Source organism: Apiospora aurea (assembly GCF_038362705.1).
Source record: "Apiospora aurea strain CBS 24483 chromosome Unknown utg000008l_segment0_segment0, whole genome shotgun sequence".
NCBI lineage: Eukaryota > Fungi > Ascomycota > Sordariomycetes > Amphisphaeriales > Apiosporaceae > Apiospora > Apiospora aurea.
Genome location: NW_027117395.1, coordinates 1,921,097 through 1,948,682, shown reverse-complemented (window position 1 = coordinate 1,948,682; position 27,586 = coordinate 1,921,097). Strand labels below are relative to the sequence as shown.

The 27,586-nt window shown below is 53.8% G+C and overlaps 9 protein-coding genes across 9 annotated transcripts; 4 read left to right on the top strand and 5 right to left on the bottom strand.

Moving 5' to 3' along the window:
- Positions 1 to 193: 193 nt before the first annotated feature.
- PG986_012075 (uncharacterized protein) lies at positions 194 to 3,427 on the top strand (the record flags this gene model as incomplete). Its single annotated transcript, XM_066848297.1, has 1 exon — positions 194 to 3,427. One exon carries the CDS (start codon positions 194 to 196, stop codon positions 3,425 to 3,427), a length of 3,234 nt encoding a protein of 1,077 aa, XP_066694993.1.
- A 517-nt stretch (positions 3,428 to 3,944) lies between these two features.
- Positions 3,945 to 5,244, bottom strand: PG986_012074 (uncharacterized protein; the record flags this gene model as incomplete). The annotated part of the gene is made up of 2 exons (XM_066848296.1): positions 3,945 to 4,773; positions 4,904 to 5,244. The coding sequence occupies 2 exons, from the start codon at positions 5,242 to 5,244 to the stop codon at positions 3,945 to 3,947; spliced, it is 1,170 nt and encodes a 389-aa protein (XP_066694992.1).
- Positions 5,245 to 6,929: 1,685 nt separating this feature from the next.
- Positions 6,930 to 9,259, bottom strand: PG986_012073 (uncharacterized protein; the record flags this gene model as incomplete). Its single annotated transcript, XM_066848295.1, has 4 exons — positions 6,930 to 7,087; positions 7,166 to 8,105; positions 8,300 to 8,341; positions 8,483 to 9,259. The coding sequence occupies 4 exons, from the start codon at positions 9,257 to 9,259 to the stop codon at positions 6,930 to 6,932; spliced, it is 1,917 nt and encodes a 638-aa protein (XP_066694991.1).
- A 1,342-nt stretch (positions 9,260 to 10,601) lies between these two features.
- On the bottom strand, positions 10,602 to 16,195 carry PG986_012072 (Chromatin remodeling factor m.t1.c1; the record flags this gene model as incomplete). Its single annotated transcript, XM_066848294.1, has 3 exons — positions 10,602 to 15,115; positions 15,401 to 15,521; positions 15,662 to 16,195. 3 exons carry the CDS (start codon positions 16,193 to 16,195, stop codon positions 10,602 to 10,604), a joined length of 5,169 nt encoding a protein of 1,722 aa, XP_066694990.1.
- A 630-nt stretch (positions 16,196 to 16,825) lies between these two features.
- Positions 16,826 to 18,757, top strand: PG986_012071 (uncharacterized protein; the record flags this gene model as incomplete). The annotated part of the gene is made up of 1 exon (XM_066848293.1): positions 16,826 to 18,757. One exon carries the CDS (start codon positions 16,826 to 16,828, stop codon positions 18,755 to 18,757), a length of 1,932 nt encoding a protein of 643 aa, XP_066694989.1.
- Positions 18,758 to 19,405: 648 nt separating this feature from the next.
- On the top strand, positions 19,406 to 21,659 carry PG986_012070 (tripeptidyl-peptidase 1; the record flags this gene model as incomplete). The annotated part of the gene is made up of 7 exons (XM_066848292.1): positions 19,406 to 19,679; positions 19,752 to 19,948; positions 20,054 to 20,281; positions 20,348 to 20,580; positions 20,633 to 20,651; positions 20,712 to 20,902; positions 21,002 to 21,659. 7 exons carry the CDS (start codon positions 19,406 to 19,408, stop codon positions 21,657 to 21,659), a joined length of 1,800 nt encoding a protein of 599 aa, XP_066694988.1.
- A 238-nt stretch (positions 21,660 to 21,897) lies between these two features.
- Positions 21,898 to 23,580, bottom strand: PG986_012069 (uncharacterized protein; the record flags this gene model as incomplete). Its single annotated transcript, XM_066848291.1, has 1 exon — positions 21,898 to 23,580. The coding sequence occupies one exon, from the start codon at positions 23,578 to 23,580 to the stop codon at positions 21,898 to 21,900; it is 1,683 nt and encodes a 560-aa protein (XP_066694987.1).
- Positions 23,581 to 24,275: 695 nt separating this feature from the next.
- On the bottom strand, positions 24,276 to 24,663 carry PG986_012068 (uncharacterized protein; the record flags this gene model as incomplete). The annotated part of the gene is made up of 2 exons (XM_066848290.1): positions 24,276 to 24,379; positions 24,444 to 24,663. 2 exons carry the CDS (start codon positions 24,661 to 24,663, stop codon positions 24,276 to 24,278), a joined length of 324 nt encoding a protein of 107 aa, XP_066694986.1.
- Positions 24,664 to 26,431: 1,768 nt separating this feature from the next.
- PG986_012067 (uncharacterized protein) lies at positions 26,432 to 27,450 on the top strand (the record flags this gene model as incomplete). Its single annotated transcript, XM_066848289.1, has 3 exons — positions 26,432 to 26,677; positions 26,739 to 27,174; positions 27,230 to 27,450. 3 exons carry the CDS (start codon positions 26,432 to 26,434, stop codon positions 27,448 to 27,450), a joined length of 903 nt encoding a protein of 300 aa, XP_066694985.1.
- Between the last annotated feature and the right edge of the window lie 136 nt (positions 27,451 to 27,586).

The following is a 27,586-nucleotide window of genomic DNA, read 5'->3' as shown; positions in this document are numbered from 1 at the left end:
TCTGGTCGCGCGACCCAGCCGAGTCTGGTCGGAGTCGCTTTGGTCTTCTTCGAAATCCTCATCGCACGCTACCGGGGCGTGCATAAACCACATCAATTCCCGCCGACCGCCAATCGCGCTTCCGTCACCTACTTTACACACTGTTGTCGACCACTGCCGATGCTCACGACTCCTCTGAGCGCGCCCCGGCTCAATGGCAGGACCCGCGACCGACTTCACTCTTCCGAGTAACTCTTTCTTCAATATATACACCGATGGAGGCCGAGGACCTCTATCCAGGGCTTCGCCCGCCCCAGCGCCCGCGCCCGCGCCCTCACCGGCGCTGCCGGGTGGGCAGTGCAATTTCGTGGACTTGACCCATGGTGCCAACGGTCCCAAGTGTGGTTGCCGCCGCTTCTGGAGCCGCAGCGCGCTCAACCCACATCCCGTCGGAAGCCCGGCGGGATTTCCTGGATACCCCAATAGCCTGACCATGGGCGCCGGAGTTGACCATACTTTCTGGTGCATGTGTTCCCACCATGCTTGTTTCCACGACGACGTCCGAGAATCCTTCTCTCAAGGTCCTGCTATGGCTATGACTATGGTACCGTCCGCTGTCGAGCAGGAGAACGAGCGGCCCAGGGCCAGTCGTGAGCCATTGACCCCTGTGATACCAGACCTGTCTTTCCCAATGCCACTGTCTTCTGGCCAACCCATGGATTTTCACACTTTTAATGATGGATCATATGCCACCAACTCCAAGGAAACGGGACAAGGTTCTCAGACCCAGGCCGCCACTGTCAATAATGAACCATCGATGCCAGATACACTGGATTGGACAAATCTTATCCAGTCGCAGCCTGGAGGCCAGGCAAGCCAAATGCCACCAATCCCAAGCCAGTGTGTGTTGCAATCTCAGCCCAGCTCCACGACCTCCTCCGTCCGCCTGAGATATCTCCAGCCGTTTGGTGGCAAAGGACTCCATACACTCAATGGTGCTCGTTCCAGACTTCGCGAGACTCCATTGGAGACCATCAAGGATACTCCCGGACCGGAAGGTAATGCAGTCCAACATAGTGTTGCCGCGTCCAATGATGATTTGCCCACAGTGACCAACACCCCTAGGCCTGTCCACCGCACGGAGGAAAGGGATGCCCAATTGCAATCTACAGGGCCACGCTACGGGGAATTCCAGGAGCTATCCAGCACCGTACAAGGACATGGCCAGCGTCTGGACAGATTGGAAAACGTATCGTTCACGGAGAACGGTCATGATGAGTGCCACGAGAAGCATGATCATGTGGATTTACGAGTCACCGAGTTAGAGCTTCGTGTTGGGGAGCTGGAGAAGCAGCTGCAAGACACCAGCAGCGTCGCTACCAGCCGATACCGACATACTGGCGCTGACGACTCTACAGCCAGCGTCGTCTCTGACGATACCAGCACAAGTGATCGCAGCCATCTTTACAATGAGCTCCAGGCTCTAAAAGCGGAACTCAGTCATTTGTCTTCTGATCCTACCTTTGGCAACCCATGGGAGCTCGAGGTGGTTTTCCTCCCCTTTCCTCTGAAGGGGGTGTGGATGGAGCCAGGAGAACTCATGAGCCAACGTCTCTCAGGGGCCAGTCATGTCGATGTTGACCAATGGACGCAAATGCCAAACAGTGTCTCCGTCCATGAGCCTCACTCCCCAGGCTTCAACGAATGGGCTGACCCAGATATGGAACTTGAGTGGCTGTTGCCTCGCGCCTGCCCCCCGGATCGCATGATTGACAAGCGACTGCAAAGTCGTGGTCTTGTGAAAAAGGTTGCGGTGCGTGGTCCCGATGCCCACAGTGTACAGCAAGCGATAGCGGCTGCCTTTGGAACTTCGTTCCGGACCGTCTCACGCATTCAGTCAAACTTCTATCACGGTTCCAACGTGCACCATCGGGTGGGCAAGTTCCTTGGTCTGCAACAACCGTGGGTGCCCCTACGGAAGGTTCACAAAGACTCACGACTACGGTTCCTGTCGCCGTCCGAGATGATTACACCTGCTATTTGGGACGTTCGGTTTCTCAAATCCAGCGTGGTCATGAAGGCTACAGGTGTCCATCGTCTCTACATCACCCAGCCCGAAGCTTACATCCAAGACCAAGATGCGTACGAGAACGGCTGGAGCTGGCAGAGGCTCAGGGAATTAAGTCGGATATATCCAGACTCCCAAAGCAGTCAGCAAGACGTACCTGAGGCTGACGCTTTAGAGGACTGCTGGGCATTCAATGACAAGCTTGACGAGTCTCCATCGACTCAAAACAGTTTTTCTTCTCTCAGCCTACGTCAAGCGGCACAACCAAGACTCCGATCGACAAGTATCAGCCCAAGTCCCCAACACTTCTTCACCAGCCACAACGGCCAGTCTCCATCGTTAACTACGGGACGTCGTAGTCGTGCGCCGTCTCCCTTTCTCGCACTAAGAGAGCAGAAGTCGGGGTCCTCGTTGCGTCCACTTAATGTACGCACAACCTCGATGCCACCTGTCCTACCTGGTATCATGTCACCACAGCAAGCCAGGCGTCGCATGGCTTCTGTCGGCTTGGGAAGTGCCCAGCCTTACCCTAACCCTTATGACCGACGCTCTTCGCCTCAAGTTGTGCGGGCCAGTGTAAATGCCGCACACTCAATGGCATTTGCGCAGCAAAAGCGACGCCGCGGCACGCGCTCACCATCAGTTCCAATGTCTGCTAGATTCAAACGTACGCCACGCTACAGCACGGCCAGCCCGAGTCCCGGGCCTGCAGGCTTCGGTGCCCCTGGCGCCACCTCGGGCCGAGCCACGACGCCATTTTTCTATGCGACTCCTTACAGCAATGCACCTTATGTGGACAACCGACCCAACCAAGGTGCTATGGATGAGGTGGATGAGGATAATAGAGGTAGCGGAACGGATTCGTGTGGTGGTGGTAGCGGGGATGACGACGATGAGTCGGACTACGAAGACGACGCCCAGATGCTTGATCTAGGTCATCCCCGCCGGCGGTTTAATACCGACGACGAGACCTGGCAGGGCGCTGCACAAGAGCCGCAGCAGTTCCCATTGCCCGAAGACGAACCGTGGCCTGGCATTGAGGACGAGGATCTTGAAAACAGGGAGCCCGCCCTCAAGGCCGAACACAATGTAGATATCTACGAGGATGAGGACGCCATGAGTGATATCGACTCTCAGGCGACCGTGTCTCAAACCACCGAGCAGAGCGAGAGGGGCGTAGAAGGGAAACACGGCGATGGAGGCATTGTGGAACCGGCGACTGGCCAAGACGTTGGTCAAGGGGTAGCAAATAATGATGCCGAGGTTGCGAGTCAACACAGCAGCGTGCCGAGCGAGTATCCCAGTACTCAACGCGCTTGGAATGATGGTGCCATGGAGTTTGAGGTCTACGAGGACTTGGCCAACAAGAAGAAGACCTGACATGTGCTTCAGCGTTCGTTAGGTGCTGTTGGATTACGAGGATACGACAACGAGTGATGATGCTTGTTTGTTTATAGTGTTGTGGCATGGCGTTTTTGGCGTTAGAGAGCGTTGCACGGTGTTTCCCCCAACTCACTTGAGAGGTGGCAAGTTGGTCTCTCCGCTACTGATGGATATTACCCAGAGTCTCTAGGTATTCCCTTTTGCCTGTGATTAATAGCGAGCGGTCTTATAGGGTCTTGGGAGGGTGGTTTGTTGTTGGTTGTGAGCCCAGCACGGCCACGCATGTAATTATCTCATAGGTGTACGGATGGCGGCTTTTTCTATCGAAAAGGAGACAGATGATTGGATAACATATGGCACCCTGGACAAGGGATATAGTCTCGTATCTAGCACTCCCCCTACTGCGTTTCATACATCCTGTATGTCTAAGTATTTTCTCAGATAGATTTATCAGCTGTTCATAGCTAGGTATGCGAGCCAAAAATGTACATCTCTACCCTATGAATGAATGGTCTCACGGGAGTTCTGACGGTCGCGGGTGCGCACGAGGCGCCGCCGGAGAGCTATCGCCGCATGGTTCACTCCTGGGAAGCCCCGCAAGTTCGCTTCTTATTTGATAGTGGCTTTGATGATCACCCGTGACGACTTCGGGGGCCGAGATGCCCTCGCTGGGGTGGCCGGTTGGATAATACGACGGCGACGCCTGCGACTCCCTCTTTCCCAGTACGCGGCCCAGCCAAGTCGTCCGGGTCGATGCTGCTCCCTGCTGCCCGCCCCATCCGTGTCCCTTGGAGTCTGCCGATGCTGAGAGCTCTGTTTGACCGAGATGTTCGACGTTGCTGCTGCGTCGATGCCGCCGCTGGCCCAGCACCAGGCCGACGAGCACGGCGAGGACCAGGATCAGGACCGCGCCGACGATGATGCCGGCCAACGCTCCGCTGGATAGCCCGTCCGTCGTCTTCTGCTGCGTCTCTACTACCGTCGTCGGCGCCCCGGTCGGATCGGGGAAAAGCACGCTTGATGAGGGGGTCGTCGTCGGTGCTCCCGCTCCTCCCCCGGCAAGACGGAAATTGGACGCCGCCTCTTTCATGACGATGCGCAGCTGGTCCGAGTCGTCCGGGCTGAACTGCGACAGGGCGCCGTCGTTCCACCACATGGTGAAGGGCTGGTGGCGCGCCTCGAGCGCCGTGCCCGTCCGGATCGTCGTCAGGCCGGCCGTGTCGGTCGCGGCATCCGACAGTAGCAGAGGAAAGCCCGTCAACGTCGTTAGGGTTAGGGTCTGCGTGCAGAGGTCTGTGGACGTGCCTTGGGTTGACAGCTTTATAGTGGCGTAGTCGAACTCGCTGTATTTTTCAAGATGAAAACTGTCAGTCACACGGCATTGTCTTCTCATTTCTCTCATATTTCATATAAGTTTATATGTGTGTGTGTGTGTTAGCAAAACTAGCCCTCCGGCAGCGAATCCCCTTCCACACAAAGCTCGTCGGCGTCCCTCCGCCCGGCAAGTCGGCATTGCGCGTCCACACCTTGGCCACGGCCTTGAACTCGTGGCCTTCGTAGCAGATGCCGGGGGCGTGCGCGGCGGCCTTGTTGCGCCGGCTCCAGCCGGCCAGCCGCTGCGTGCTGACGAGCAGGTCCTCGTTGTTGTTGGTGCCGGTGCCGGTGTCGGGCCCGCCGCCCGGCGCTGCCTTCCGGAACCACCACTGATCGTGGCAGGCGTCGCCGACGGGCGCGCGCGTCGTCAACGGAGGGCCCGCCGGCGTCGTGGCGGATGGGTCCGTCACCTCGGCCGCGCGGCCTGTGAAGCTGGGCATGTTGCTGCTTCGTTCGGAGAAGGGCACAATAGATGGACGAAATGCTTTTGGAACCGGGAAAAAAAAAACCAAAAAAAAAAAAGAAAAACAAAACACGCCAAATGTCTGCCTGACAGAGCCGAAACCTACAAACGAACTACTCGTCAAGTGTGATTCAGGACGAAGCGATTGACTATTAGGAGGAGAGACTTCATATGGATGCCCTTCGCAGTCCTCATCCACCCCCGTATAAGGCAACAGCATCGAGAGGGCCTCCTTGCAGCAACATCTCTCGCCGAATTCCGAGAAAAAGATTCGAGAGAAGTCTACGCTGGGCAAGCCAGTGCGCAAAACGACCTCTGAAAGAAGGGATAGTTAAGTTACCGATTGCTCCGGCATCACGGCATAGAATCGTGGGACGAGATGAATCCCGGTGTTTGCAAAACCAACAAGACACCACCATTTTGTTGTCGTTGGCTCTAAACAGCCAAAAAACCAATCAAATTAGCTTGCCAGTAAAAGTCACGTCAACGCATACCGATAAAGTCTAGAAAACAACCGGTTCATCCGTGAAGGGAGCACTGTATGTATGACAAAAGATCGTGAAGACGAATCATGCCCAAAGTTGAGAAGCCCCAGCCCCGCAACCTCTCAGTTCACTACGGTACGACTCTGAAATGGCAGCATGCTTGGCCGCCCCTTGTATACGACTGTACGTAGTTACAACGCAGGTGTGGTGGCACAACGTTTATGCATGGCGTAGAATGAGGCTGAGATGTGACGCATCCGACAACAGGGGCCCCTGTAAGCGATCTTGCTGGGACTGGTCCCATGGTGACGGGTGCAAGCCCAGGGCCGGCACGAGAGATATCAGTTTACATTGCCAAATTCATAACTCGTGTCCTCATTTCCATCGCATAACCCAAGGACGAAATCCCTAGGTGGTTGTGTGCCTGCGTCTGTCTTCTCTATAATACATTGAACTTCTCGCCCCTTCCGAATTTCCATTCCCCCTTTCGTCCTCTCATTAAATAAATGCAGGTGCATCCAATAACAAATGGCTTTCGAGATTTTACCGCAATAACCCTTCTTCAACCTTCGGGTGTTAAAGGCGCAACGAAAAAAACAAAAGCTGGGGGAGAGAATGGGAGGATCCTTCCTCTCCAAAAAACAAGTGTCAGGGGGCTTATGAAAGAAAGATCGAAAAGTGAGTGAATGCAATGCCCATGCTCAAACGTTTCGCCCCGAGAGGCTATGTCCAACTATCATAAAAACGAGAGGAGTGAAGAAGATCGAAAGAAAATGAAGAAGGAAAGAAGACGGAAAGGGACCTGGATGAAGGATCGGAACGAAACCAAGGGGGTATCGCCGCCGGTATGATGATGATGCTGTCGAGGTGTTGTACGTTGTAAAGAGCTCTTTCCAGTGCAAAGACATCGTGGAGACACTATCTAACCCAGCCTGTCTTGTCCTTGCCCCCCTTCCTTTTCTTCAAAGGTCTTGTGGACTCGGGAAAATGGAATGAGAAAGGGGGAAAAAGAAAGAAATTCTGCAAAGTGCATCTCAAGAGATTCTATCGTTGCCGCTCCCCTTTTTAATTCTCTTTCTTTTGTATAGGCAATCGCGCTGAAAATGTCGTTCACTGGCAACGGGGCCACTTTGTATTTCATCCAGCAAGCAAGAGAGCGCAACCTCGTAGCAGTGGACTAGTCGCCCTTGTTCTCTTCGGTCATGCCCTCATCGATGTTGCTGAGGGAGGCATATGGGTTGCTGGTAGAAATGACTCGTACCGGTTGGTTCATCGCGTGGCCCATAGGAGCCGGGATCGGAGGTGCAATGGGTCCGAAGGGAGACTTGCTCCAAGCTGTAGTCGTCTACCAGTCAGCGAGCGATCTCATCAATATTTCTGCGAAAGAAGAGAATGTCGTAGAGAGAGACTTACCTAGGGGGCTGTGGGGCGCCATTGGATTACCACGCTGATGATGTTGAGTCAAATTCAGCCCGTGGCCTCCCGGGTTGTTTCCCATGCTGCCGCGGCTGGATGTGCTACCCATAGGATGATCACCGAATCCATGAGTAGCATCCTCAATGCTACCGAAGTTTGGGCGACGCCAAGCAAGGTTGCCTCCGGGACCTGGTCCACTATTACCGGCGTGGCCACTTCCCGTAGCTGAAGCACCACCACCACCGGCACCGCGTCCCCCAAAGTTACCGCCGCCGCCTCGGGTGCTATCGGGACCAGCAGCGGCTCTCTCACCAGAAGGACCAGAAGCAGGAGCAGGGCCGGGTTGGGAACCATCTTGTTCGCCGTCTGAAGGGTCACGCTGCCGGGCCAGCTCGGCCTGGTGCTTCTTCCACCAAGCAGGCAGGCCGTGGAACAGGCCCAGCTGGTGCTGTGTCATCTTGTCGAACGGCATCTCATGCTTGTATTTGCATCCCTGCTGGGTAAAAGCGCAGACACCCTCGTGAACCCACTTGTCGCAGTATATCTTAGGGCGACGTTGGGGGAACTGCTGCTGCTGCTGCTGAGGCTGATGATGATGACCATGGCTGACACCGCCTCCTCCTCCTCCTCCTCCACCACCTTGGTGACCGCCGTGGCCATGGCCAGCGTGGTGATGCTGCTTGGCAGGGGCGTGCATGGAGCTGCTCAGATCGCCCAAGGCACCGCCACCACCACTTCCCATGGGCTGTTGTGGTCCCTGGTTGTTGGTGAGATTCCGGAGAGGCAGGGGCTGCTGGTCCATGTTCGGGAGTGGGGACGCGGCAGCAGGGCCGCCGGTCGAGGTTGACGAGGCGATCGGGGTGGCGTGGTTGCCGCCATGGGGGTGGGTAGGGGTCCGGGGACCTACGCCGACGATGGTGTCAATATGAGCCTGGCGCTGATTTGTTAGTCCATTGAGTCCTGTAAGCTCTGCTGCTGGGGATATGATGGTATAGTCACCAAAAAATTTAGATACAAGTGTCGGCAAGGGAGCAAAGAGGAACGCGAAATCTTGCGTATCGGATCAGGAGCCCAGTACCGGCTGAAACATGTTTGCTTTGTGGAATTCACTGGGTATCAAGAAATGCTTACCTGGATGTTGTCGGCAGGAGACGTGGGGGTGGGAGGAGGGGACTGTTTTTGTTATCAGATCAGTATCTTGAAGTGAATGATATGTGACAGCAAGCAACAACAGCCTGACAAGGGACAAAGGGTGGAAGGGACGGGAGGGACGGGGGGTTGGAAGGCGCAACCGAGGTTTGTTATGCTACTTACCTTGAGAATGACGGGCTCGACGTTGCTCGATCGGCCGTTTGCAGGCAGGGCTCGCGGTGCCGGTAACACAATCATGCCCGAAGAACCCTGCTGGAGTGCTGGCATATCGCAAAGCGTGGGGATCATGTCGGCCGGGATCAGTCGCGTATAATGACCGTTGCCTCGATCATAGCAGTAGGCGTAGCAGCTGTCAAGAAGGGCATCTGGAAAGGCCATGCTGTCACTGGGAGAATATAGGGAGGGCACACCGGTTGGTAGCTGCTGCTGATGGACCGGGACGGGGCGACCAAAGTGAAGCTGCTGTTGCTGCGGCTGCGGCTGATTCTGGGGATTGCCAAGGTCGAAGTTGTTGTACATTTCGTCGGCCATGGCTTGAGCGCGCCAGTTGTTTGAAACGAGGCCTCGGGAAGCGAGATTAGCTGGGCCCATGGGAGCACCAGGCCGAACACTCTGAGGTTGCTGGTAGTTTGCAGGGCCACCGGGGCGTTCCATGTTGAACTTGCTGCTGGGTCTACGCATGGTCAGTCCGTCAGCAGGCGGGGCCGAGTTCTTGTCCATATTGGATGGTTGCTGGCCAGCGAGGGCGTTGGTGGTCTCGGGAACTATACTAGACGTGGTAACAAGATGATGGAGATCTAGAAGGGGAGACGACCGATGCGAGGATGTGTCGGGAGAAGTGGATCGGGTCGAAGTGCGGGAAGGCCCAGAGGAATAAGAAGCCTCGGAGGGGGAGTGGACGATGGTTGGGCCAGTTGTTGGCAGGAGAGAAGGATCCATTGTGAAGTCAAGGAGAGGGAGAGAGAGAGGCCGGGATCAGAGACGTAGAGACAGACCCCCCAGGGCCAGGCGAATACTCCAGCCGAAGGGACTAGAAGGTAGGGCAAACGGACGAAGAGGGTCCCGCGTTTATCTATAACGCGCGGTGTGGTGTGTGCGGTGTGGTGTGGTGTGTAATCTCAGAAAAAGCCCAATCCCCGCGGTTGAAAACGAAGAAGGCACTCCGGGTTGTCACGTCACCAAAAGACCTTAGCCAGTGGCAGCGACAGTGGCAGTGGCAGCAACAGTGGCAGCAACAGTGGCAGTGACAGTGACAGTGACAGTGACAAGAATAAGATGGGATGAAGGGAGAAGCAACATAGTCAGTAGGCAACGAGAACAAGAAAGTCGGTGATGGGCTGGCCGTCCTTTAAGCAAAGCACTTGAACCCCGTCTGGACCAGGCAATCTGGCAGCCAAGGACAGAAAGGACGGGTTGGCATCACGGCCGTTTGCTGAGGAATTTCAAATAAGGTTAGATACATCACCAACGGCTACCTGCAGAGGCTTGTCTTGTCTTGTGTTTCCCACGTGACAAACGCCCGTCGGCCCAGGCATACACGGACATTACTTACAGGACTCTTGCTTATCGACATACCCTTCTTATTAACCATGTTGCTTGGTGCTCGTTGATTGTCGTGGAATACTATCATGTATGCGTGCATGCATCTATGGATTTGCATGACATGGAGATATGGACCACGCTCAGCTCACCATCATGGCATAAAACTACCAAAACCAAAGACCACAAACAGGAGTATCACAAACTATTGCTTGATTTCTCTATATGCCGATCGTCTCTGCTTCCCACCCAGGTCTCTGTGCTCTGATCATGACTGTTGCGTCAAGGAGCAGCGGACCACACACAGTCCCGAGAGTAATGCAGAGTGCCATTGGGGCAATGCATCGTATCTTCGCTAGCAATCCATATCCATACATTCATGAGCCCAAGTCCCGCTTTGTGGACCCTTGCGTTGGCCATCTATCTTCATTGTTGTTTGCGTGTCTGCAATTCTTTGAGCCTAACAATTAAGTAGCTCTTTGTCGCCTGCACGTCTGTGGGATCCGCCTTGGATCTCCGGAGCTCGTCAAGTGCAATTCGCACATCCATTTCTTGGTTCATGTTAAAACATTCGGGTTTGCCGGATCTGTGAAGCTTTCCGCACAAAACGCAAGCTGAACTACCGGGAGACTGGCTATAACCAGTTTGTCCGTTGCTGGTAGAAGCTTTCTGAGCTCCCTGTTGGGGTGGTGCATTGGAGGTCAGTACAGGGGCACCCTTTGCTGCAGGCCGCGGAGGCACGTTATGAAGTATCGGCCTGCTCTCCCAAGCCTGTGCTTGCATGGCTCGTTGAATACTCTCCGGTGGTGGCACCGGAAACCTGGGCAACGCTACTGCCACCTTCTGACTGTATGTCGGCGGTAGGTTCGACGTCAGGACCGGGTGAGGGTGGCTTGTCATGGCCACCTGCTGCCACTGTTGCGGCATCATCGCCTGTTGCTGTGGCATCGTTGGCTGTTTTTGCCGTTGTTGTTGTTGGGCCGATAGTTGCGGCCTGTTCTGGAGTGGCAACGGTCGGTTCGGGTTGGAGGTGCTCTGATTCGCCTTGTCCGCCGGTAGTGGGTGTTTCCTCGGCCGGCCCCTTCTTTTGGGCTGGTTGTCTGTGACGGTTGGGTGGGGCAGTCTTTCGGCCGAGTTTGCCGCGCTTGGGGGCGGTTGACGAAGAGGAACCTGTGGCGGTGGCTCCGGCGCTTGCATTGTTGGTACTTTGTGGAGTGTTAATATCTGTCTTCGCCTTCTTTGATGGAATTGCTGGAATAGTAGTTGGGGCAGCGGCAGAGCGCTTCGTACCTTTGGGCCCCTTTGTCTGAGTTGCGGTAAAGTCTGTGCCATCAAAGGGTTCGTCCTCGTCACTCTCCTCCATCTTGCCATCGATGTACAGCTCGTCATCCACTTCCATTTCAGATCCGCTGTCGTTTGCTTGTGGCTGTTGCTCCATTAAAAGATCGTCATTAACACCTTCAATGAAGTCACTCACAATATTGGTATTGTAAACCTTGTTAACCCGGCGCCGAGCTCCACGACCGTAAGTTTGTTGTGTGGCAGCAAGTTCTGCTTGGTGCTCTGCCTCACGTTGCTTGAGGATGTTTTCCCAAACGCTTCCAGCAGCTGGCGTGTCATCATCAGCAGCATCCTCTTCAGTGTTAGCATTGAGATCGCCTTTGTCATTAGCCCAGACTCGCGCAAAGGAGAATTGTGATTCAGCGCTTTCATCAGAACCTGCATTAGTGGTTTCAACTTGTGTTCGGTCAAGCAGCTTCTCAACCGAGGCTTCATCGTAGACGATTTTGTCCTGCGCTTCATCAGCGAACAACGCCTGGGCGCCATGCTTGAGTATAGACTCAAGATCGTCGCCAGCATCCTCGCCAGCGTCCATCGATTCGATGAGCGCATGATCAAGCGCCATTTTCTTTCGGCCGATTTGCATAATCTTCTCCTCAACTGTGTTCTTCGTCATCAGCTGGAAGCAGAGAACCTTGTTCTTCTGTCCAATACGATGAGCACGGGACAGTGCTTGGATATCCTGGTGGGGGTTGAAATCTGGATCATAGATGATGACCGTGTCAGCCGTTGCTAGATTGATGCCTACACCGCCAGCCCGCGTAGAAAGAAGCATAGCAAAAAGTGGCGAATCGGGCGCATTGAAGGCATCAATACGCTTTTGCTTCTCAAGAGCAGATAGGCTTCCATCAATGCGTGCGTGCGCAAGCCCAAGACCTGTCATGAAGTCTTCAATGATAGTCAAGCTCATGAGAAATTGACTGAAGATCAGAACTCGATGGCCTCGCTCCTTCAACTTTGGGAGCATCACATTGAGAAGGAGCAATTTGCCAGAGGCTTCAACCATGTTCGCTTGGATCCTGGCTGGATCTGTAACAGTCCGATCTTCAACATCGTCGCTGAAGATGAATGGATGGCACAAGCAGCGACGCAGCTCCATCAAGATGTTGTTGAGGCTTTTTCGTTCTCCGGCTTTCACCTTGCTTCTCGAAATGATTGCTTTGATAAGTTGTGGGTTTCGAGACATGATCGACCGAGATAACTTCTCTTGAAGAACGGACATGGTGACTGGCAGGATGACTTGAGCCATAGACGGGAGGAATTTCAGAACTTGTAGCTTGGTCCGTCGCAGAAAGTACGGCCGAATCATTTGATGCAATTCAGGAATGTTTTCCTTGGTAAGCTCTGCGTATTTCGCATCGAGTTCCTCTGCATTGTGAGCGGGATCGATGAATTGCAGAAGATTAAACAACTCTCGCTTGTTGTTTTGGAGAGGCGTTCCAGTGAGGAGAAGTCTGAAGGGTATCTTCATACTCTGTAGAGCCAGATAAAGTTGGCTCTCGTCGTTTTTGAGCCTTTGGCCCTCATCAACGATGAGGCCAGCCCAGTTTACCGAGCGGAAAGTGGTCCTGGCCTCAACGGCTGCTTCATACGACAAGATGACAACGTGAGCCTTCATACCCTCTTTGTCACCGTCTGGGAAGAGTTCATATGTATAGGCAAGCTGCTGTGCATCTTTGCCGCCATGATATGTGACAACCCGTAAGCCGGGAGCCCACTGCTTCAGTTCACGCCGCCAGTTAGGGCATGTTGAGTTTGGAACAACAATGAGAAAAGGCCAGCAGTTTGGCTTGTCCTCTACCAAAGAGCTGATGAAGGCTACCACCTGGACAGTTTTCCCGAGACCCATTTCATCAGCCAGGATCACGTTGTGCTTCTGGTGGAAATTGAAGAGCAACCAGTTGACACCTTCCATTTGGTACTCCATCAATTTGCCGCGCTTCAGCCCGGGAGGCTGGATTCCTTTAAGCTCGCACTCTTTGGCGAAGTCCAGGGAGCGATACTGTTGAATACGTTCCCTCATCTTGTGGTCTGGTATGGTTCGGAAATATGCACCCTCGATAAACTCCTCGTAAGCAGCACAAAAGGCTTCCCAAGGTGCACCCGAGTCCTTGGGTGGAGGGGCATCCCAAACAGCCTCTGTGTAGCTGAGCCCTTGAAACTTGACATATACATCCTTGATGTCCGATAACCGAGCCAAGTCCTTGGCTTTGTGCGAATTGTGCGTTTTCCTGTGGTAATTCACCCGAAGCAAGACGTCAGCTAGCAGCCACTCTTCCTCAACAGCATCCTTGGTGGTCATTTTGGGCAAAAGACTGGTGTCACGCTTGGCAAAAGCAGAGCGCATTGCACTAGCAGCGACACCAAACACCCAGGCGCCAGGCATCCAGGTATCGTGGAAGTGAGAACGCCCATCCCATTTGACCAAGTATTCCTTGGCGTCCTCGGTAAGGTCAAAACATGTTTGGCCCTTGATGTAAGTACTCTCGTCAACTGGTCGCCATGCAACCAAGGCGTGAATCTTGTTATCTGCATCGACGCAGTCCTTGCACTTCCAGTCCACCATGGCGTACTCTTCGAGCCTATCGGCACGGATATCACTGGTGATCTCACCGTCCTTCGTGAGCGGAGGCAGGTGGTCAAAGTGAGTGCCACGCTTACAGGAGGAGCAACGGAATAGAAGTGATTCAGTGTTGTTCAGCAAATTGGAACTGACAGGTGTGATGGGATCCACACCTTCGTTCTCTTCGCGGAGCTTCTCCTCTTGCTTCGGGGTTTTCTTTGTCGAGAATTCGGAACATGAAGGGTTGTCGAGCTTGCATGTCTGGCACTTGGCATGATTTGGTGCATTCCCGTCTTTCTTTCGATAGAAGCCGATGCAGATGCGGCACTGCAACACAAAATCATCATGGCCAACCTTGGTAACTCTGTGATCTCGCTGCGATCGAATGCCGAGACAGATCTTGTGGAAGGAGTAAGAACAGCCTTGACAGTAAACGAGAGCACCTTTTCCAGAGGTTGCTTTGCCCTGACAAACACTACATTCCTGAGAATGCATCTTCGCGAATTCTGAATCCGATACCAAAGGCTTGAAGATTTCTTTGACCGAAACGTGCTTGGGCGCTGCTGTATCAGGTTTGTCCTCGTAGATCACGTAATCATCATCGACATCAGGTACGGCATAGTTCTTTGCGGCGGATCTTCCAGATCTCCGGGTGTTGGTCTCGAACTCGATTGACGAATCTCTGTCGTTGCGTCGCCGTGACTGGCTGTACCTAGCCACACTCTTCTTCTTGCGGGCCGATGATCGCTTGGTAGGCGCAAGATCTGACACAACAGGATGGAATGTCGTGTCACCATCCGAGTCATTTGCCAGCTCATCTTCCGAATAATTTGCTTGAGCATAGGCAGTAGATATCTTGGACTTTGTGCTGTTGGAAGCCCTCGTTACTCTCCTGCTCGTGGTTGCTGCTGCTCGTGATCCACGAGTTCTGAATGACGAAGGTTCATCGACGTCATCGTCAAATGCAGCTCCATCGCTGTCCTCATCTGAATGTCCATCGCGTCCACTGTGAACTCTGTGGTCCACCGATGCCTGCCTTGAAGAGGTTGTCTGCCTTTGACTGCGACGGACTGGAGCTCTGGTTCGGGGCCGTTTCTTTCTTGGCTGGTCTGAGCCGGAACCCTCTGAGTCTGAATAGTCATCCTCAAAGAATGAGCGCTCCATTGCCGAACGAGGCGCCATGGCGCGCTGCTCTGAAGCAAGTCTTTGGTCTTGCTGGAATTTATTCAGAGAGTGACCACCATGCTCCAACTCATAGAGGTCGTCGTAAGCCACCTGTTGTTCAGCTACGTCAGCGGCTTGAGATTCAAGGTTGTGAAGAGAAAAGTGTTGGCATGGCATGTAAAGCAGAGCTGGTGGAGTTGGGTAACAGAATTTGGGTGAAGAGGGCAGCAAGCAAAAAGCTTGGTTGGGAAATAATGGCACTGGTGCACAAGCTCACCAAAAAAAAAAAAAAAAACAATAAAAAATCCAAACAATCGGAGTACTAGCCCTGCACTTGCAATTCACATACCATCTTGTTCTTGTAGTTGGTGTGCTGTTCTGTGAATAGGGATGGGGACGGTTATAAGGGGATAATCAGCGATGGCGATCAGTGGAGTACCAAGCACCCAAAACCGTAAGCCAGGAACTTTTACGGTGTAAAAGAGGAATCGGGAGGATGGGTGTGAGGAATTGTAAGAAAAGAGACCAGGTGGGAGGTTGAGTGAATGTGTGGTAAGGTGTAGAGTGAAGCCTGGTGGTCATTGATGCTGATAGCTGGAGGGAAGGTGCAGTGGCCATGTGCAATTTTAGGGGTTTGTAAGGTAGAATAAATCACCGAGGCCACTGGTGCAATTTACAGCATTGCAGGCGAGCAATTGCTCCAGCCTGATGAGTTATACAAGAATTTCACTTACCATATCCACACGACCATCGTCAAACTCGACTTCATACCAGACCTCACCGTCCTGCTCAACCTGCCTTGTCACCTTCTCGACTGTCCAACTGGGAGGAAGGATCTCATATGAGTCGGGATCTTCTACAGGAGACAGGACGACCTCAATTGGGAACAGTCTTGACGGTGTAACTTCTTGAGCCTGGCTGACGAGATCCTGCAACTCTTCTAGTTCCTCCATGCCCTCGGAGTCTTGTGCGCCATCCACATCGCGCTTCTTCTCAGTTTCCTCGCTATTGGGTTGCACATCCGCAACAGGTTCGTCGTTCTCGGGATCTGGCACAGTATTTTCATGATCCTTTGGTGAGCTACCCAGCTCAACAATGCTATCATCCGCTTGCGATTGAAGATCGGTGTTCACATCGCCCATGATGCCTTGGACCTCAGTTGCCGTTCCATCAATTTCCATCGCGTCTGGCTCAGCAGCGCCAACCTCCGATAGATCGAACAGAAGGTCGTCCATCTCGCTGTCGCCAAACGAGTTTGCGGTCGTCATGCTGCGCTTCAACTCTGTCTGCATCCGCCTCGGTCAGTCAGTCTATTGTCGGTTGTGGGCGCACATGGCATGCGACAGGTTCGCGATAAGGAGTGGTGGGTGTTTTGGTGTCAAGAAGATGCCAGAGATTGAAGGTATTAGCAATGACTGCGCATAATGAAGTACGGTGGAAACAAACTCGAAGAGAAGGGATGTAGATATATACAAGAACGGAACTCTGCTGTATAAAGTGAGCGGTCTGCAGACTGGGGGATCATGCGATATGGTATTGACGTATGAAGTCTAAGCTGTACCTTTGCGACGCGCTCCGAATTGGAAATTCCATTAATCTTGACGCGTGGGGTCTGAAGTCGAAGTCTCACATGCCTGGACGCGCCCCTACAGAGGAGTACCTAATACACTTTAGAACTACCAGGGTTTACGTTCATGACCCATATTTATTATATTTTCGGGGTCCCGCCATCCAGGCCCCGCTCCGGGACCTTGCAGCTTTGAGAGGTGGGATGGGGAAGGGAAGAAGGGAAAAAAAAAGATCAATTGATTTGGTTAAGGTAGGTAAACGGTAGCAGCTGATACTGCAGTATTCTGCCCTTCACACCATTAGTTCAGCACTGAACTCCAAACCATGCAATGAGATTACCCAACGCTCTGTGCTCTCCCTGTAGACGCAATGCATTGTCTCTAACAAGACCGCCGAGTTTGCTCAGAAATGTGCACCATGTGTCGATAAGGCATTCTTCTCTCTCGGCCATCCATCGTGGCCTGCGCGACTCTGAGAAGTCTCGGCCTCAGGGCTTCAAACCAACCGCCCTTCACACAAAGGACTCGGATCGTGATAGAAAACCTTCGACCTTCAAGATCTCCAAGGGAAAGAAGAACATCACCGGCAAGGGTCCCGAACCGAAATCGAGACGCGCGCGATTCAACGATCCAGAGGCCTCCTTCGGAAAGAAGAGCTTGGTATACAAGATCAAGAATGGTCCGCTGCGAGAGAAGCTGGCGGACTTAGGCGAGATTGACCAGTCCGGGCCGAACGCCCCTCAGCGCAGCGCCTCTCGCTCTGACTCCAACTTCGATCGTTTCGAGTCTTCGTTCAACAACAAGTCTGGAAATAGGACTGACAAGGCTACACCGAAGAAGTTTGATGACAGGCGGGGCAATCGCGATTTCGATAACAAACGACAGGGTTCCTCTTTTGGACGGGACAGTCGTGGTTCCGATGACCGCTCAACGAACTTCTCATCCGGAAAGCGTGGCCGTGGTGACTTCAAAGCAAGATCCTTTGATACTTCATCTGGGCGCGGGGGTCGTGGGTTTGATCGATCGACGACCTTTTCATCCGGAAAAAGGAATGCTGACTTCAACGAGAGGTCGTTCGATTCCGGGCGTGGACGAGGGGGGCGCGATTTCGAGCCCAGCCGAAGCTCGCCCAGCAACGGCCAGACTGGGGAGCGGAAGCCCTGGGATGAGCAGGACAGGAGGCCGCGCGATTTCGGAAGAGGCGACGAACAGCAATATAGCAATGGCTACGTGCGCAGGGTGGCTGACAGAGAGGCACGCTTTACGCCTGGCGAGGATCTCCCGGTCCGTGTCCACCATACCACAGCAGCATCTCAGTTCCTCTACGGGCGCTCTGTCGTGGAAGCCGCGCTGAAAGGCTCCGGAAGAAAGGCGTATGTGCTATACATCTACGGCGGAGAGGATAGGCAGAACCTGTCACAAGATATTCACCTGGAGAAGTTGGCCCTGGCCAAGGGTATTCGCGTCCAGAAGATCAGAGACAGGGATGGCCTGCGCAGCATGGACAAGATGGCTGGTGGACGGCCGCACAACGGCTGCGTGCTGGAGGCGTCTCCCCTCCCGCAACTTCCCCTCAAGGCTCTAGGCCCTTTCTCTGAAGACCCTGACAAAACCGGGTTCGGCGTAGAACTGACACACCAGTCAGCCGAGGACGCAGCCATAAATGGATCGCCCGACTTCATCCCCTACCGCGGCCCTCGAGATCGCAAGCCCTTCATCCTTCTCCTGGATGGCATCCTGGATCCTGGTAACCTGGGCGCCATCCTGCGTACTGCGGGATTCCTTGGTGTTACGGGAGTTGCCATCACCAAGCATAGCTCGGCAAGCCTGACGCCCGTGGCGCTCAAGGCTTCGGCAGGTGCCTCCGAAGTCGTTTCGCTTTACTCAGTTGACTCCACTCTGGGCTTCATCGAGTGCTCCAAAGAAGCTGGCTGGATGATCTACGCATCTGTCGCCGCAGGACCCCGATCCAGAGGCAACTCACATTTGACGCTCGAGCGTCTCGAGTCTTATGATCCGCTGTCTTCGCAGCCGACCATCCTTGTTGTCGGCAGCGAAGGCGAGGGTCTTGGCAAGCAGATCCGCCGGGCCGCTGACTTCGAGGTCTCGATCCCCGGTGCGGCTGGCCTGCTAAGTACCGTGGACAGTTTGAACGTCAGTGTGGCGACCGGTATCCTCTGCTCGTCCTTCCTCAAGAAGTCGCAGGGCTTCCAGATCGAGGAGGAAACGGTCGATCTTGAGACGGACGATAAGCTATGGTAATGAAACGATGTAACGGCATTTGGAACGGTTGGCGTATATGAAATCAATACCTTGTACAAGTACTTGTAACCTTACTGTATGATTAGATAGACCTCACGCTTATCAATGATGATGCTGTCAGAACAGAGCCGGAATCCCCCCCCGCGCACCTATGACCCATCCTCTTCGCGTCTTGCATGAAGTACAAGGTCGGGGATTGCGAGAAAACCCCTGTTTGTTTGTCATAACTTGTGCAGCGCCAGCTCGACCTGTAGCAGGGCTCGACGTCAGATGCTGGACGATGGATGGAAACAAATATTTGGGCAATCATTGCACGGATCGGGTGTTTGAGTATCATATTCCGGCACCTCGCATGCAGATGTATTAAAAGCGATTGAACTCAGTACGTATCCGCTTCAGAACTACGCATTTGCTATCATCGCCTACGTAGCTGGTGTATCGTGGAAAGGACCTCACTACTATGCCCCTGTCTTCTTGACGGCGAAAGCGCTGTTGCTCACGTGCGGCCCTCACTCGTCAACCTCTTGAATCAGCCTGCGTCTTTCTGGCCCCTCCAGCTAGATTGAATATATCTTTCCGCTAGCTTCTTCTTTAACCCTGTCCATTCTCTGTTTCTCTTTTCCCAAAGACTTACACTATCTGCCCAACATGAAGCTTCTTCCAGTCATAGCCCCAGTCGCCTCCCTCACATTGCTCCTGTCCCTGGCCATTGCTGCCAACGCCGACTTCACGGTGGAGCCTCTCTCTAAGATTCCTGTGGGCTGGGAGAAGGTCAGGGAGGCCGAACCTGCTGAGACTATTCGGCTCCGCATTGCTCTAGAGCAGCCGAACCTGGATGCTTTTGAGCAGATCTTGTACGACGTCTCCACGCCCCAGCACCCGCTCTATGGCCGACATCTTTCCAGGGACGAGTTGGCTAAAAGTACGTTGCCTAGAACTCTCTTTCCCTTTCTTTTGAATTCTGGTGTAAGCACCTGTTAACATCACACTCCAGTGACGAAGCCACGGGAAGAATCTACGGATGCGGTTCTGACCTGGTTGCAATTGTCCGGTATACCGGCGTCGGATGTTGAAAATACAGGGGAATGGGTCAACTTTAGAACAACGGTGGGAAAGGCTCAATCTTCTAAACACTACGTTTGCCGTCTACAATCATATTGGGACCGATACCAAGACGCTCCGCACGTTGCAGTAAGTCAGCACTGGATAGTAAAGATTACAACTTGAGGAATCTAACGAAGACTTGTCAGATACTCCATGCCAGAGGACGTTAGGCCTCATGTTACATTGATCCAGCCGACAACTCGTTCTGGTCGAATCAGATCACAGAGATCCATGATGCTGACCAAAGAAAGATATGAGCAGCTTCCAGTGAAGGCTGCTGAGATTCCCAACCTCCATCTCAATGCCGCTTCATGCAACATCACTGCCAGTCCCAAATGTCTTCGTGCCCTGTACAGAATCGGAAATCACACATCAGATCCTAGCGTTCCATCCGCTATTGGCATTGCCGGGTTTCTTGAGGTAAACTTGCATCACTTCCGGTGGTAACCCTGTTGAAAGCAACCCACGTCTTAACTTCATGCGTAGGAATGGGCAAAGTTTGACGCCCTTGGCCAATTCCTTGCGCAGTTTGCGACTTATGCTACAACCCAGAACTTCAGCTATGTTCTCGTCAACAATGGACAAGACAACCAGACAGACCAAACGCAAGATAGCGTCGAAGCAAACTTGGACGTCCAATATGTTGCAGCTCTTGGCTACAATACGGACATCCGTTTCTACTCCACGGGCGGCCGAGGCTTACTGGTCCCTGGTCTCGAGTAAGAGAAGTCTCAACCCTCCATATGTAGCGGATGCTGATATTTTGATTAGTTCTCCCGACCCAAACAGTGTATGTGGGTGGTGGCCACTGGTCCAAATAGGGGGCCATCTCTAGCTCACAGAAGTGCAGATACAAAACGAACCATACCTTGACTTAGTCACGTACTTGTTAAGTCTCTCAGATGAGAACCTCCCGAAAACTATCACCTTTTCTTACGGCGAGAATGAGCAAACCGTGCCTAAAGAATACGCAAGAAAGGTTTGCACCATGTTCGGTCAACTGGGTGCTCGTGGAGTCTCGGTGATCTTTTCTTCAGGAGAGTAAGTCGCGCAGCTATCTTTTCGCGCTTCCAAATTGTTACTTTTCGCCTACATCAATGCAATTCAGATGCTTACTTATGCCTATGTATCAATCTTTAGTTCTGGTCCGGGATCTGATTGCCTGACGAATGATGGCAAGAACACCACTCGGTTCGACCCGATATTTCCAGCAACCTGCCCCTGCGTAACCTCCGTCGGGGGTACGTACGGCGCGGGACCGGAGCGCGCTGTAGCTTTCTCCTCGGGAGGGTTCAGGGATCTCTGGCCAATGCCCGCGTACCAGAATGCCTCCGTCGCGGGGTATCTGCAGAAGCTCGGCAGCCAGTGGGAGGGCCTCTACAACCAGTCTGGCCGCGGCTTCCCCGACGTCGCAGCCCAGGCCCATAACGTTCCCATAGTAAGCCAAGGATACGTAGAGATAGTTGGTGGAACCTCGGCCGCGGCGCCGACTTTTGCTGCTGTCGTCTCACTTCTCAACAACGCTCGGATCAAGAACGGCATGGCGCCCATGGGTTTCTTGAACCCCTGGCTATATTCGGTTGGGCTGGAAGGTGGCGCCTGGACCGACATCACGGCAGGCGGCAGTGTCGGCTGCACGGGAACGTCGATCTCCAGCGGGTTTCCAACGGCTTACGTCCCCGGGGCTTCGTGGAACGCCACAGGTGGTTGGGATCCTGTTACTGGACTCGGTACACCGTTATTCGACACGCTGTTAGAGCTTGCGGTGCCCAGATACACACTGCCTCCTCTTGGTTAGGGCCATTCTTGAGATTAGAACGGCCCAGGAGAAGAGGAATTAGGTGATTGATAATGGTTGTGAGCCCATTGTCAAATAACACAGCTTGGCCACACGTAGTCTTATAACTGCAATAGTAAAGATTCCGGACCACATGAGTATGAGTTGAAGAGTGAATCCTGATATTCTGCTATCGGTCTCCTTTTTGTAAAATTGCCTGACAGCTAAGTATGTAATGGGGTTGTTTGAGATTGTTTCTTCAAGCACGACCAATCCCGCTCCAAGCACCATCAATCTCCCAAACGCCGGCTTCAGACCACCCGAGAATGTAATCGTCTTGCAACCAACTGAAGCGGATGTAGTCCGGCACCGCCTGTGGCGTCCTCCTCAAGTCGAACGACCCATATCGGCCGTTCTTTCCAGCCCCTGTGGCGAACGATTTGCGTTCGCGCTCAATGTCGTTCACGAGCATGCTGATCCCGTCTACTCCTTCGGGCACGGGGGTGCGCCAGGTGAAAGTTGCATTAGAACCGCCAAAACCAACGCTAATCTCAGGTTCGAGGATTTGGGGATGGCGCGGGCTCGGGACAAAGGCGGGCGCCGAGCGCACAGGTTGAACATCATGGGTTGATGCCGGGCGAGCCGAGAAAGGCAGGGCGAGGCCTGCGCTGGCAATGCTATAAACGAAAAGACCGAAGAGTAGCGCCTGTCCGACCAAGCGGGCGTGATCCCGCAGACTTGACTCTGGCAGCAGGATAAGTACCATGATCCAATAATACATTGGGGTGCTCAGAAGAGTGGGCGGTATCCAGGGGAAGAGATACAAAGACAGGAGTCCCAGCCAAAATGCACCGAGCCACAAGGCGGTTTTGCCGTACGTTGTAGTAAGTCTCTGTGGCGACCGCCACGTTGACAATCTTAGTACGATCGCAGTGAATGCCAGAGTGACTAGAAAAGCGCCCGTCGCGGGCAGGAAGTGGCCCGACTTGGCGGCAGTCCGGAAATGAGCCGGCAGAGCGCTCACGTCGGGTCCAGTCAAGGCTATACGCGTGGCGAGAAAGCCCGCTGCCACGGCAGAAAGTAGCCGCGTCGCAGCCGAGTTGGCGAAAAGGAGAACCAATGCCGTATAGGCGGCAGCCGTTAAAAGAGGCGCTACCACCCGCGCGCTGCCTGGGCTGATGTCACTTTCATCCTGCGGCCGCCCACATGCGATGCCAGAATCGTACTTGAACCGGTACGCCATAGGAAAGTACGTCCGGAGCGGCACGGGCGTGACCCCGTACTCGGGCGAGCCGGCCGGGAACATGCTGGTCATACCGCTCGTCGTGGCGATGCCGCAACCGCCCTCGGCATCCTTCAGGAGTTCGCTGTACACGGCCGCGGCGCATATGTGCGAGTCGGCGCGGAAGTAGGGACCGGCGCCCACCACCAAGGGGCGGCCGTCCGTGATGGCCTCGGGCCCGACGTAGTGCGGCCTCTCCTTCGAGCTGCTGGCCGCCGATTTCGTGGTCTTCTTCTTGGCCGCGGCGACGCAGTTGGCCGGACATCGGAACGCGAGCACGTTTTCGGAAAATGGTTGGCACTTCTCCCCCTCGATGCCGCAGCCATTGCCCGGGAGCCAGAAGGAGTCAGTGCAGGACAGTTGCTCGACCGGCTGGTATACGCCATCCGCTACTTCCATTGGCGGCACACCGCTGCCGGTGCGCGATAGCATCAGCACCGCGAGGGCACTTAATAGGGAGACCGCTAGATACACGGTCATCCTTTGCCCGGAACGAGGGAATTTGTGACGGAACCATCGTGCTGTCGGTAGTTGTTGGCTGGCCGCCGTCACAGATTTGGACGTCCATCCACTTGAAAGTTTCCTTGGCTCCTTTGAGCCAACAAGGCTCAAAGGTGATTGTGAGCCGGCCGAGGTCTGCACCCGGGCACTTGAAGACATCCTGATAGCCGCTGGGACGAGGGCACAGGTCTTGTTATGCGGTATCCTCCTGACAAGTATACTGGATTATGTTGGGAAACACAAAAATGAAAATACGATTCAGTGCAATCAGCGGCTCTCTCCAGACAGGGCGTAAACCAAGCAACAAGACGTGTCCTAGCCTTCAGATCTAATCATCCGAGAGACCAAGTAGTATTGATGATATTCCAGAAACAGAAAGAGAAACAAGTTGTAAACCCGGGGTTCCCTGGACATTATATAAGAAACAAAGCACTGCATCCAGTCAATCTTATAAGGCGACTGGCTGATCAGGCTTCGGTAAGGGGAGGATATGAAACCAGGATGCACGTTTCGCGATGCTGAATTAGAGTCCGTGCACGGGGTAAGGTGATCAAGAATGGGTACCGAGAACACATGGTGTGGCATCTGCTAGGTGGTGAGATGGAGAAGGTTTTGTGATTTCTATGCAAGTTGAATACTGATTCCGTCGTCTTCAATGTGTGAGCCGGACATCCAGTCGAGGCTCGCCAGCCTGCCTTTGTCGTGAGATGCATCTCTATATGCATGTAATCCAGTCCAGTGTAATAAAACGCCCATAATGCCATGATGACCGTTGGCGGCCGGCCACCCTTTGTATGTGCCGCTCAAGCGTACAATATTCACAAACATCGTGTGTTGATTTATCTTCGCGTCGATCAAAGACTCGAGGCAGCTTCTACGGCGCCGGCTGCCTTGAAGGCTGTCTTGCCGGACCAATTTACCTCAACATTGTGCATCCATTCCATGTATCTTCCCCAGCCTAAAAACGGACGTGTTAGTATATCATGCTTTCTCGACATGGCCGGCCTTTTCGGGGGGCGTACTCCAATAGGCGAATTTGCGCCCAAAGTATTTGCCGGCAAAGGGTACGAGAATCATGGTCAAGAGCAGCTCGAGCTGTTCCAAGCTCCGCTCCCACTCTTGCTGCGCATCGGAGTCGTCATCGGATACAAAGGACTCCGTCGAAGAGGAGGGCAACGAGTCGATCTCGTCGTGGTCCGAGGCCGATTCCCCAGCCATGGCGAAAGAGTCGGAGAGCGACATGTTGTGGTTGAGCGTCGGGCGGGCGACGCCGTAGGTGGTAGCTGGGAGAAGGGTGGAGAGAGAGAGAGAGAGAGTCGTATATGCGGATGCTGCTATGCTAGACTCATAGCAGATCTAATTGTCTGTACAGCGGGCGCGTGTACTCAGACCGCTGGAAGGTCTAGGCCGCGGCTGGGGATGGAGATGGTGGGCGTTGATGGGATTCTCATCGATTGCGATTGCGATGGGCGTGGAGAGTTGAGCCGCGGTCAATTCATGGTTTCCGCACGAGCTTGCCCAGTTGTCAATTGTCACTCTGCAGCTCAGGTGCGGCGGCCCGCTGATTGGCCTTCCGATGTGCAAGCCGATGATGAACAGGGGGCGGCGGTCTTAGCTTGAGCTTAGGTGCCAGTCTTGGCGTGGACTTCAAACACGTCGGGCTGGGCTGTTTAGGTAACCAGACTGTACTTCATATGGACGGGATGGATGGTCGATATTAGGTGGTGCGACAGGGAACTGGCAGCCATTCCAGTCTGAGTCAGAGGGAGGGTAGGTAGCAGCCAACAGATAGGTACAAGAATTGATCTGTTCAAATCGTGGATGCTTGCGCCTAACGTCATTTGTGCGAATTGTCCATCTCCCGGCTCTTGCTCTTGCGAAAACTCGATCCCTCCCGCTAAACAAACCGAACAACCACCACCTGCACACTTGGATGATAGCACACCTCGAAAAAAGACGGCCAAGTCCATCGATTTGACTGCGAAGCATCGACTGTACACTATCACCCACCTGGGTTATTCTTGTCCACTTGCATACATACATCATCCTACAGTGCGCATCTGTCTCGCAGCGAACCCCCGGGAACGACAGACTGGATTCCAGAGACATCCAAGGATTTCCTGCCGCCGTCGCATCATAGTCACACCACAGGACAGGACATAGGCCGCATACTCGGGGAAACCACTCTACCTATCGGAACCCAGGCTCTCACTATTGCCTTTGCAATCATGGCGACAGAGGTGAGTAATGTGGCTGTGTGTCTGTCTGTCCCTTTCTAGCACCCAGGCCCCAGCTGTTTGGTGTTGTTGCATTACACATCGCATAGTGTGTGTGTGTGTGTGTGTGTGTGTGTGTGCTATGACAACCCAGTGTGTGTTTGATTAGCACCTCTGAATCAGCCTCATCAGTTGATGGTTGGCGTCCTTGGACCGACTATACGCTACACTACACCCAGTTCCTCTGAACTATCAACCGATCGCTGTCTTAGCCTGTCATCATCCACACCTCGAGCCTCTCCTACTTCTCCCTAAGGGACACCCCCTCCGAGGAGCCGAAGCTGCAAGCGTGGCTTATCCTTATCTGCCTTTGCCTCCCAAGAGTAACCCCACCAATCCCGCCTTTGCTCTCGCAGTACGAGGAGCACTCCCCACCTTTCTGAGCGGCAGCGCGCACCAAAAATTCCGAGACGGTCCTAGAGTGCGTGGGAAAGAGTCATAACCCCATCTATCGTATCCAAAAGAGAGACAAAGCCAGTTGTGACAACCTTGCCCATCAACCTCTTTCATTGGTCTCCATCACCAATTCATAATTCATCGACCCCTTCGACCCCTTCGACCCCTTCGACCGCTCCACCGAGTCGACCGATTTTTTGTCGCAAGCCTTCTTTCGACCGCAATAACTAACCCCGACCAAACAGGAACACCCCGTTTCTCCCGACCGCAAGTCACGCAAATCGGTCGTCTTTGACACAGAAGCTGTCGTAGTAGAAGGCGACGGAACAGTTACCAAGATGGCGTCCGCTGAAGCAGCCCAGGACTCGGCTCAGTCTCATGCCCCGAGTACGCCGCCGTTATCTGACGCCCTAGGAGCCTTTACTAACCCGAACGAAGCACCAGTCGAGGAGCAAGCCCCCGCCGAGGATGGACTGGACCTTTCTATGATGAAGAAGAAAAAGAAGAAGTCCAAGAAGACCGAGGATGCCGACGGTGAGGCCGCCGCTGAGGGCGCGGCCGACGAGGGCGGTCTTGATCTGACAGTGCGTGGCATCCGAACCCCGTCTCCTTTGCCAGGCGCAGCCATGCTAACAGCCTGAACAGATGAAGAAGAAGAAGAAGAAGTCCAAGAAGACCGAGGAGGATGAGCTTGCCGCCAAGATCGCAGCTCTGGAGATGGGCGAGGAGGGTGCCGAGGACCAGGCCGACGAGCCCAAGGAAGAGCAGACTGGTGATATGGACAAGGGCACTGGTATCTGGACTCACGACGAGACCAAGCCTATCAGCTACGAACTCCTGCTCAGCCGCTTCTTCAACCTTCTTGCGCAGAAGAACCCCGATCACGCGTCTTCCGGATCCAAGAACTATAAGATCCCACCTCCGCAGTGCATGCGTGAAGGTAACAAGAAGACCATCTTCGGCAACCTCCCGGACATCTGCAAGCGCATGAAGCGTTCCGAGGAACACGTCACGTCTTACCTGTTCGCCGAATTGGGTACGAGCGGTTCCACAGCCGGTGCTGGCCAGCTGGTTATCAAGGGTAAATTTATGTCTTGTGCTTGATCCAGATCGTAGTCAACTAACCTCCTTTATAGGTCGTTTCCAGCAGAAGCAGATCGAGAACGTCCTGCGAAAGTACATCATCGAGTATGTCACTTGCAAGACGTGCCGATCCGCCGACACAGAGCTCAACAAGGGAGAGAACCGTTTGTACTTCATCAACTGCCACCACTGCGGTTCGCGCCGGTCTGTCACAGCAATCAAGACAGGTTTCTCTGCCCAGGTCGGCAAGAGAAGAAAGATGCGGACTGGTTAAGCGGGGACTTTCCTTCACGGCGTTTAATCTGGTGGCTCTGGTTGGAATGGCACGGAAAAATGCTTTGGTGTATTGCATTCGACTCGGGGTGCTACGCAGACAGGTCGTTACGAGTACATAGACCTATGTTCTCATG